At 35.8% G+C, this 11,233-nt stretch overlaps 1 protein-coding gene across 1 annotated transcript; it reads right to left on the minus strand.

The window, feature by feature from the left end:
* Positions 1-395: 395 nt before the first annotated feature.
* Positions 396-11,141, minus strand: LOC144433556 (ubiquitin carboxyl-terminal hydrolase MINDY-2-like). Its single transcript, XM_078121876.1, has 9 exons — positions 10,626-11,141; positions 7,880-8,184; positions 6,877-6,983; positions 6,388-6,578; positions 5,177-5,319; positions 4,563-4,744; positions 3,913-4,014; positions 3,433-3,631; positions 396-3,096 (listed from the first exon to the last, which is right to left on the minus strand). Exons 1-9 carry the CDS (start codon positions 10,969-10,971, stop codon positions 3,073-3,075), a joined length of 1,599 nt encoding a protein of 532 aa, XP_077978002.1. The 5' UTR covers positions 10,972-11,141; the 3' UTR covers positions 396-3,072.
* Positions 11,142-11,233: the final 92 nt, after the last annotated feature.

Below are 11,233 nucleotides of genomic sequence, written 5' to 3' on the forward strand. Positions count from 1 at the left end.
TTGGTGAACCAAAAATGGTGTCGATGATACTGAGGCATAATTAAATAGTGAATTTTCATGATGAAATATCGAATACACAGAAAAAGACAGGTGTTGAGCTGAAAGCCATTTTGACCAAAATTCAAGGACTCAAAGCACCAAACCATTTGCTGCAATGCACCAAACTAGCTGCTCAAAGGAAAGTTCCTACCAAGACTTGAACTATCTTGGTAAAGGTTATAAGCCAAGCACTTTTGCCACACTTATGTATGCACACACACACACACACACACACTCAGGCACATTATCTCTTTGCCATACCTATAGCACAACTGAACCAAAGGTTGGTTGGGCTAAAAAAAATCTACACCTGACACAAGTAATTGGAGTATTGATTTTATTTCTCTTTCCTCTTATTATGGATAACTGAAGAACACCAATAGACCTTTACATGCAAGATTGGGAGTTAGATAATATCTAAATGATTTTTTTTTAGTAGTACAATAGATAATATATTGACAAAGGCTTAAAAGCATGGTTAAATTCACAAAGTAACAACAGTATCAAGTACTTCTCTACTTCATTTCACAATTTTAAATTCCCAACTTTTAAAAGCATGTCTGTGCTATTTCCTCTCACAAACATTTAAAATTCCATACCTATCAAAGGCACCAAGGCTTCTTTACAACCAAAGTGTTATTTTACATTACAATGTTGTTAACAATTGGCAACAAGTACATAACTACACATATGGGCAACAGTACCTATAAATTAGCATTAGGGTTCTTTGTATTCCCCCTCCCGTCGGAATATTTGTCTGTTGTTATAATTACCTCATTTCATTTAAACATACATAAAAAATACTCCATCCAAAATGGTCTGTTTCCACCAAGAAATTGATTCTGCATGAGTAACTGGTTTTGTATGAGTATTCATACCGTGACCCTGTTCGTAGTGTTCTGTACATCAACCAAGACTTTGATCTGACTATCAAAGTACATTGGCAACTAATAACTGTCTCTCTTAGAGTCTGTTAAATGCTACTTTTCCCAACAACTTCACACTAGTAAACTCTCTTATTTTACTGTTACATAAATCTAAAGTCATGAAACTTTAGGTGTCCAAATACTAGCTACATACTGGCCTTTCCATTACTCGATAAGTATACATTGTCATTATGCACACATATCTTTCCCTTTTCATTAATATTGAGAAATCTTGTGCTTAAAAAAATGCATGCATCCCTTTTATAATTCAGAATTGTTTTATTTTTCATGCACTGGCAAAGGACAACATATCAAGTGGTAGTGCTAAGGTACAGGGGATATTGTAAATGTAATGACATCAATGCTGTCCTCGGCATACATCTTTGTTAATGTTATGAAGTGACTCTGCAATATGACTTTATTTTCGCTATCTAAATAAATCATATGTACGAAACATAAAAGTATGATGCAAGACTGTGTATAGTGACCATACACTCATTATATTATGTGTGGTTATAGGACTGCCAAGTGACCATGCATAGTGTGTCGTGATAGGACTGCCTGGTGATCACACACAATGTATGGCTATGGGACTGCCTAGTACACATATAAATTGAATGGTAAACAATGAATTTTCCTCTGCTGCAGATTAATACAGTAGTTTAAACAATGCCTTATAGTTATACAAACACACGTACACTGGTAAAGCTAGGGTCCAACTACTCCTGGGCATTTTATTCTAGATTACAGTTGAAGTGGGGGAAAGAATTTGGCAGAAATGCATAAAATACAAAATGGCAAAAATGAAATAAGTATTGGAACCCTTTATCCCCCATCCTTTTCATTGCTGACCCTCACTACTGTACATAATATATATTCAAATATGAAGTGACCTGACTTGTTTAAATGAATTAAGTAGCTATCCTACAAATGGTATACAGTACCTCTATGTCTAATATATATTGCTATTACTCACAACTTGGCATTTTAAACTCAAATATGTCCCTGACAAAGTAGGGACAGTTTATCACACAAAAACTATGTGCATCACAATAAATGATACACAGAAAGCACATATCAAGCGTCTTTCATATAAGTTATCACAGTTACTCAACAGTCTTTCCCTCGTTTTATAAAAAATCAAAATGACACTGCACACACACACACACTCAACATGTCACCATAGCTTGTTATCGGTACACCAAAAGACACAGTATTATTTGTTGTCTCCTCCAATAGCTTCTCAGTTTTGTTACTTAAAGATATTGCCTATAGGAGATAATCCCTACTTGGCAAGATGCAAGTCCCATATGTAACGTCTCAAGGCAAATATCCCATGTATCTCCTCTCCCACACTCCAACATGACATAATATTTGCATCATATACATGTATGTCATTACTCAGAGCCATACATTATTTCAGAGTCTTGCATACTATGACTCTGTCATAGATAAACATTCGTTTGGAGTTCCATATATAGAATGACTTGATTCATATGACATTGATGCAAGTTTATCCAGGAATAATGTACAATATGACTCAAAGCAAACATAGAACATGCATATCATTTCAGAGTTCTACATATGATAATTTGATACATATGATGTCTGTGCATGTATCTCCAATGTCATGTATAAAATGACTTAGAGCTAGTGTTGTAGATCTATGTTACTACAGAGTGCTATGTATGATGCCTTGAGTCAGTGTCACATATATAGCATGGACTTGGCATAAATGCCGTAGATACACGTTCTACATGAGTTCACATAAGATGACTCAATAGGTGTTGTTAACCATGAGATAAGTGTCATACATGTATGTTTTTTCAGTGTCATATATGTATATACCAGTGTGACTCGATGTATGTGAAGTTTAAATGTAATGACTCTGGCTACATGTCGTAGATGAACGCTCTTCAGAAGTCCAATGTATTACGCAACTCTAGTGTCATGTTACAGATAACTCGGGTTAAGTATTGTAAGTACATGGTCTTCCAGAATCCGATGTATAAGAACTCAATGTGTATCTCCTTTCAAGTCCAATATATAGTGATTCCATGCAATAGTCATAGATATAAAAAACTGGTGACAGTAATTGATCCTTCATTTACAGGAGGGTGCAGGTTTTTTCCTATTCAAAAAAAAAATAAAAAAAATAAGCAGAACATCAATTTAAAAATCATGTATGACTTAACAAGCCTTTGTCACAACATATACAAGTTATGATATGAACCCTTGATGTAGAATATGGCTACACTACTTTTACTGCATCTTTCTATAATGATTTTGTGATGACTTTAATATTATCAATCAAACTTGGTCAGTCCTCGGCATTGTGCAAAAGCAAAACCTCCTCGAACTTTTTTTTTATTCCTTCAACTTGATATAGTTATCAGTTTTGTATTTTATTTGATTAACAAGGTAGATAGTCTGCATTACAACTTTTAGATTACTTGTTGATACTTACTTCTTGTTGTTGAGGTTGTGAGTGCTGAACTTGTTGTCTCCTTTGTCTGTTTTGTTGATGTTGTTGGTGTTGAGGTGGTGGTTGTTGTTGTTGTTGATGTACTTGATCCTGTTGTTGTTGTTGTTGTTGCACTGCTCCTTGTCTGGCCTGTGCTGCTCTAAGGTTCTCTTCTTCTTGTAAACGCATGGCTAACTCATGACTACAAAATAAAGAAACATCATCAAGCTGGTCAAACATTTCTATCATAAATTTTATGTATTAGACAAAAGAACACTATTTTTTTTCAATGGAGTTAAGTACACACACACACACACACACACCTATCCATCTATCTATCTATATAACATATACATGACACAGAGACACAGAGACACAGAGACAGACAGACACAGACAGACAGACAGACAGACAGACAGACACTGTGGCAGTATACAGGAAAGCAAAGAAAGTATAAGAAATCACACAGAAAGGTTGACTTACTCTGATAATGGTGCTTCTATAGGTGGTTGTGGTTCCACACTTGGAGGTGCTGCATCTCTACCATCTACTTGTTCTTCTTGTAGGGTTAATGCTACCAGATAACTAAAAATTACAAGTACAGCTTTAATATTACAATGAAGTAATATACTTGGTATCACTATCTGATTCACACAAATTCTTTGTATTTCACATCTATGGTCAAAACCAATACTTCCAAAGTATTACATATTGTATACTTACTACTCAAGATCTCTATGAAGGACTTACGCTTGCTATTCCACTGACTGTAACAGTTTCTGATGATGGACAAATCATATTTAGACTGTCAAATACATTGTGGTATTTCAGTTATCTGTGCTACATAATATTTTAAAGTCTATATAATATTTTACATGGAACTTTTGGCAAACAATTGCACAGGTATTTAATTTATTTTGAGATATTTGGTGTAAAGATGATCAAATCTAAAAATACAATTGACCATGATTGGTGGCAGTTACTGTCCCTCTACTGGATGTTGGATAAGAAAACAAAGTTAAATTTAGTGTAGTAGAAAGATGTTTTTATTATGCAAGACTATCTGTTTGAACTCTATTGGTACAATAAGGTGGTCGATTTTGGAAAATTCCAGGACAGGATAGGGTACTTACTCTTGGTTGATTTGTTGCTCTGTAGAAATATCCTTGATGGGAGGTGTGGTATCACATGGTGGCCTTGTATGGAAATCTCCATCAACAAAGTAGCTGTCCCCTTCAGTATTTGCTAATGTTTCCCAAACTACATTATTTTCTGTTAAAAACCCTTGATCCGTTACAAGTAGGAACAGCTCATTCTGCAACAGAAATGACCATATTATTTGTAAAAAAAAAAAAAAAAAAAAATTGGTCCGTCACTACATGCAGAAATGGCTTATTCTGTGACACAAACATGTAGACAAATGCTACTTCATAATATACAAACTGACTTGGAAATCAAAGTATAAAAGTACACATGCATAGAAATGGTTTGTGTAAGATTGGGTGAAAACAATGAAAAGTTGACATTTTTTAGTGGAGCTCCCCAAGTATTTACCAGAGTTTCCCACCAAAACTATGGTCCAGGGTTTGGGAATCTATGCAAGTACTATCAGATTTCACCCTCTGTTACCAGGGTTCTAAAACCTTAGCAAGAACACTGTTTCTGTAATATTGATAATAAAAAAATAGAAAAATAAGCTGTTACGAATGTTAGAACAATATGTCAAAACAAACTAGCTATCAGTTACCTTGTGTTTGTATAGTGTACTAAAATGATTATTCCTGAAAAAGACACAGAGCTGATCTTCCTTGACTGTTACATTAAGTTCACACAGGCCATGGTAAGTCAACTGAGCAGCTGAAGACTCTAAAAATGCCTCTGCAACTAAACCTGGATATGATAAAAGATGGGTTATGAGTGGTAATGTTATAAAAGATTATCAAACAGAGTACATGATAAAAGACTGGTTAGGTATGCGTTAAAGGAGATGATTTGCATGGTGTGATAAAATTATTCAAAGAAACAATATATAATTGGCCAGATATGATACTGAACATGCCAACTGGATTCAAAAATCTGAGAATCAATCGTATTCAAGGATGTAGCACTATCCACTCCTACAACTTTCCTGCTATCTACCACAGTCTGTTGTCAGATGACATCAACAGCTGGTTACCTGACTGAAGGCAATATAGTACAATGCTGATGATAGCTGGGTGCTTAAATAAAGGAGTACAACATGCGAATATATTGGCCCAAAGAAGTATCTCTACGGTGGCCCACAGGTGACATAGGAACAATACATTTGTGGAAGAAATAATTAATTTGTCGAGAGCAAAATATTTAGTACAAGGATAAAAATTTTCTTTTATAGGACAAAACATTATTTTTTTTGGTTCAAAATAGAAATATCAAAGCAAAAAGTTCAAATTTGTAAGACAAAACTATGGTACATATTATTCTTTTCAGAATTTGGTTGTCACATGAACGTGACATGCAAAATGTGCATGTGCCACATTGAAGTCATAGCTGTCAGAGAAGACAATACAGTATTATTGTATATTGTCATAATGTATGTTTTTCATATTTATATTATCTGATGTATCTATTCAGTTTGTATGTGATTTTTATGTGATTGTCGACATTTGGGGGCATCAATAGAAAGAAGTCGGCCCTTCAATGCCATGCATTGTTTGTGACACTTGAGTTAAACCTGATATAAAGATATTTTATAATAATGGTACAAACTTTTCTCACAGTAATGCATAAAATCCTAATGAAGGCCATGGGTTATATTGACCTGCCAAATTTTGAAGAGGTGCAGAGTCGTGATAGGGCTACTGTATGGAGTTATGGCGACTTATCTTGAACATGAAATTTGGCCTCTATTGAAGTTATGCCACAATGTGGGAAATTTACTACACTGGGTAATACATTACATAGATTGTAAGAACTTACCTTCATGAATACTACTAGGTTCTTTGGCACTTTTACATGATATAATCTTCTCAACTAGTTGATTATAACTGCAGTTGTTTATCACTTTTACATGTTCCTCGTTCTGTGGATCCACCAACCAACCATGGATGAGTCCAATGTTCAACAAATCAAATACTGTCAGCTCAGAGGTGTATTCAAAATCTGCAACACTGTGAAAATAGTCATGATTACAAGCTTGGCATATGTTATCACAAAGTTAGTTCTGATATACATATCTTTTAATATCAAACATTGTTGTTTACAGGAAGTAGTAGAAAGTAAAGGCAATACCCATTCTCACACCCATGAGTGAGTTAATACATTTACTTCAAGAAAGTGGTGGGGGAGGGTATTGCCAGCTTGGGTACTAATGACAATCACTTTGATATGAGCTACTGAATAATTCTTTATTCACTTATATGTTTCAAAATAATTGCGGTGACTTGTTGAAACTAAATTTGTTCTCACCCTGTGAACTTAACATTGACATCTAATCCAGTCTGTAGTTTTGGAAATACAGCCATTGCATCATGCATATTCTGCTCATAATTGAGCTGGGCACCTTCCGATATGTTCTGAATAACAAAGAAAAGATAAGAGAATTCAAGTTTACTATATTTCTGTTGATTTATGTAAAACTTGAAAGTACACCATTGCTAAGTTGCAGGTAAAGAGGTTCAAACAAAAACTGTGACTTATTGAGGGCTGATACTTATTGGGGTCAGGGTCGGGGTGTTATATTACTGTATTGATTGTGCTGAGTGTCTTTGTCACACTGGCATACTCAGGAAATTCAGAGTGACATACAGATTGATAAACAAATGATAACATAACAATAATATGCACACAGATATCTAGATGGAGATAAAAATTAAAAAGAAGCAGGAAAAGAATAACATGTAGAGATCTATGGGAAGACAGAACATGAGTTACATGACATACTGTATACACATTGAGTGACATGTTATCTCACAATGAGATAAATAAATAAACACACATTCAAAAGGCACATTTCACCATTTGAAGCAAACATCACTTCAAATACTTTGATATATCCAAAATACACACATGAATATTGTATACTCACATACATACACACTAACACATACTAAATAGTATAAACACAAACTCACATACATATGCATACACACATACATTAACACACACACACACACACACACACACACAAAACACACACACACAATATTTTGATCATCTACTTGACTACAAGTACATCACACTACAAATATGAGATCACTCCACATATTTGATTAGGCAACACTGTTTTTTACATCTCCAAAATTTACGTTTTCTAAATTTTTGAAAGTGCAGACATCAATTACACACCTGTACACTGCTATCTAACTATAATAATTACTTGTCAAATTGAAAATGGCAATGAAAGACAAGTGGAATGTTGCCAAATAAATTGTAAAATATCACCATACATTCACCATATACTACTACTTACTTTGGGTGTCTGTGCTAACATATAATCTCCAAGATATTCCATCAGTTGTCCCGATGTGATCATTTCTACCATGTCTGGTAGGACTACCTGTCCTTTCAAAATTAGAACATTGACAATTGAAAGTAGTGGACATGGTCCATTCTCATTCTGTGTAACAATTGGTGTGCTCCTTCCTTTGAATTTTATCCATTTTATATGATACACTGATTGTGATGAATCACTACTAATAGCTTTCTCAGACTTGTCTCTGTTGCCTTCACCTCTCTCGCCAAGTTCACAGTTATCAGATTGAACCTTGGTATCACCTAATTCATTTATAATTCAAAAAAGAAAGGAAAATTAGAGAAATGACACTATAGTGCTATGTACACACACGAAATGATTGGAGTGTTGGAGTGGTGCTCCTAAAAGTAAAAACATGTTTTTTAGGTCATTTGAGATGGTATTATACCATAATAAAGGCCGTATTAAAGGCCCATGTCAGATTAGGATTAAAATCTAGGTAAGAAAAACAGTTGCCTGGCAGGGATACAGAAAAAGTAGAACTGGGTAAAAAGAATGGCCCTAAGATAACATTAATTGCAAGAAAAGTACAACTGAATTGATGACCTTTATTACACTTCAGCTGTTTGGCTAGCACTTGACCAAAATTTGACGATGCCCTCATCTCTGGCTTGGACATCAAAATTTTACACTTCAGCTGTTGGGCTAGCACTTGACCAAAATTTGATGATGCCCTCATCTCTTGCTTGGACATCAAAATTTTGGTAAAGGGTGCCAGCCCTCAGGCAGGCAGTACATAAACCACCTCCTGGGGATGGTATACCAGTTTTGACCAGTGAACAAAACATATGAAAGAGTGATATGGCATGAATTTATGGCTGAGAATTTGGGACAATTCAATTGTCTGAAGTCGTGCATGCGTCGTGACTTCAGAAAACACTGATGGAGCCATGGTGGATACCTGCCGAAAGCTTTGGTGAGACTGAACTTTTGCACAGATGAGCTTTCATCATACGATATGGCATGCTTTGCAAATCATTGAAGTGAGAAGGTAGACATGGTGGCTCATTGATTATGTGACAGTGTATTACAGAGAGTTACTACATACGTCAGCAGACTTTCAGGTCTGGGGCCTTCCCACTTGGATTGACAACTGATACTGTAGGACAGGATCAAAGACAACTTTCTATTTTGATTAATGGTAAGTCTGCTAGTGTAAGTTCTTAGACTTGCTTCATTTTAATAGTAGGACATGTTTCGATTACAGCCTAGTCGAGTACTGTGCATTTGTACAAACATGCGATAACTTGAGTGTCTTTGAAATTTCCTTCATAATTTCTCATAAACTGCTGTCTTTGTACATTGAAAATCTTCCTCTGACAATTAACAGCGTTCACTACCACTACCATGTTTGGAGTAGACAACAAAGTGAACTACAACTTACAATTAAACATCTTAAACTGGACGCTTGCAAACTGTTCATATATCACCATTTTATACAGTTAGAATGATGTCTAGACCAATCAGATCTCTCAATTTGTGCCATAAATATGCTGGTATAATATAATTTGTGATATTGAACTGCCCTCGCTAATATTTTCATACATTCATAGATGCATAGATTCATTCTGACTTAAGGCCTATCTGGCCTCTACTGTCAGCTCTGTGCTAACTTAGTCATGAGGTTCCTGTGTACTAGTCTACATAGAGAGGTATAGAATAGTTTTTTCCTCATAATCACAATACAAGGGTTGGTTTTCCCACAGTTTATCTAGATGACTTTCAAACATCCATACAGTTGATGATACCGTGGTAATACCACATTGGCTGACAATTTGTTCTATATACCAACTGATCTATAATTTACAAATGCATATTTGTGTTGTTGTTTAATTAAAGACCTGGGTTTCAATACCAGGTTCCTGCATAAATGCTGTCTATCAGCAGAGCCATGTATAAGGAAAATTTGTACACAGAATTATTCTTTTGTTCAGGACCAGGTTTTCTATAGCTACATGTATGCTAGTCAGGATGCCAATATGTGGTCTGTAAGAGAGATCTGGAAGATTTGATGAAGGTGTGTGTATAATAGTAGTTTACATTTATTATGCCAGCACACTGAATCACCTCAATAAGTAACTCTGTATTACTGTTAGTGTTACATGACATACTTTTTGTATACTCATACACTGATAAAGCTCTGGTCACCCTTTCAATATTTGTAAATATGGATGCACTGCTGAGAATACATCAATGATGAAACTAATCACCTGCATAATCTGTGTAGTGTTCTTTCAAAGGCTTCCACTCAAGAACTCAACTGTGGTCTCTGTCAGGCACTGGCAGTGAACCCCCCCCCCCCCGCCACACACACACACACACACACACACACATTTGTAAATATGGATGCACTGCTGAGAATACATCAATGATGAAACTAATCACCTGCATAATCTGTGTAGTGTTCTTTCAAAGGCTTCCACTCAAGAACTCAACTGTGGTCTCTGTCAGGCACTGGTAGTGAACCCCCCCCCCCCACACACACACACACCACTGTGCATTTGCTACTGGGTCTTTTGTTTTGAAATGTAATATTATTTTCCTAACATGGGTTATCAATAGACATCTGACAAGGACACTTCCTTGTCTGTGGTGGTCAGCAATATTTAAGAGCATTTTTGTCGCCCTCGCTAGCTTATTTTAGGAGAATCGTAATAATGGTACTTATTGAATTTTTACTTACCGATGTCTTTCTGTTGATTTTCTGTACCTATCTTGTCATTTTGTTGCACAGTGTCTCTATTCGTTTGTTGATTTTCAACAAGCATAGCATCGTCATCATCTGTAACCCGAAGGCTACCTCTAATGTCCATTTTTTCTTCATTTCCACTATCCATGGATCCGTCCGGTGGTTGGTCACCGTCATTATTTAAACACTTTCCATTGTCCGATTCATTAGACGGTGGGTGGCTATTGCTTTTTGGAGATAAGATTGTAGAACTTACTGCTGGCTCGATTTCGTTATTCGTTGTGCTGGTAACGTTATCCCGTGTATTCGCACCGCTAACGTTTCCATCTTTATCACCCATTCTTATGGCTTTGTAATGAACCCGTAAGTGAAAAAAATGCCCTCAAATGTGCTCCTCTCTAGTTTAAATGTTTTCTCTTTCGTGGGTCCTTGCTGCTATTCTTTTTATCGAAAGTCAGGCTTAATTTACAGTCTGTTTTCGTGATCTGAAAACCACAGTCGTTCGCCATTTTGTGATGACATCATTGGAATATCCTATGTTTAGACAGGGAGCTATGCATCCTGTATGGAGTAGTCATCCACTTGGAATTCAATAGTGGCTA

Source organism: Glandiceps talaboti, chromosome 4 (genome assembly GCF_964340395.1).
Source record: "Glandiceps talaboti chromosome 4, keGlaTala1.1, whole genome shotgun sequence".
Classification (NCBI taxonomy): Eukaryota; Metazoa; Hemichordata; class Enteropneusta; family Spengelidae; genus Glandiceps; species Glandiceps talaboti.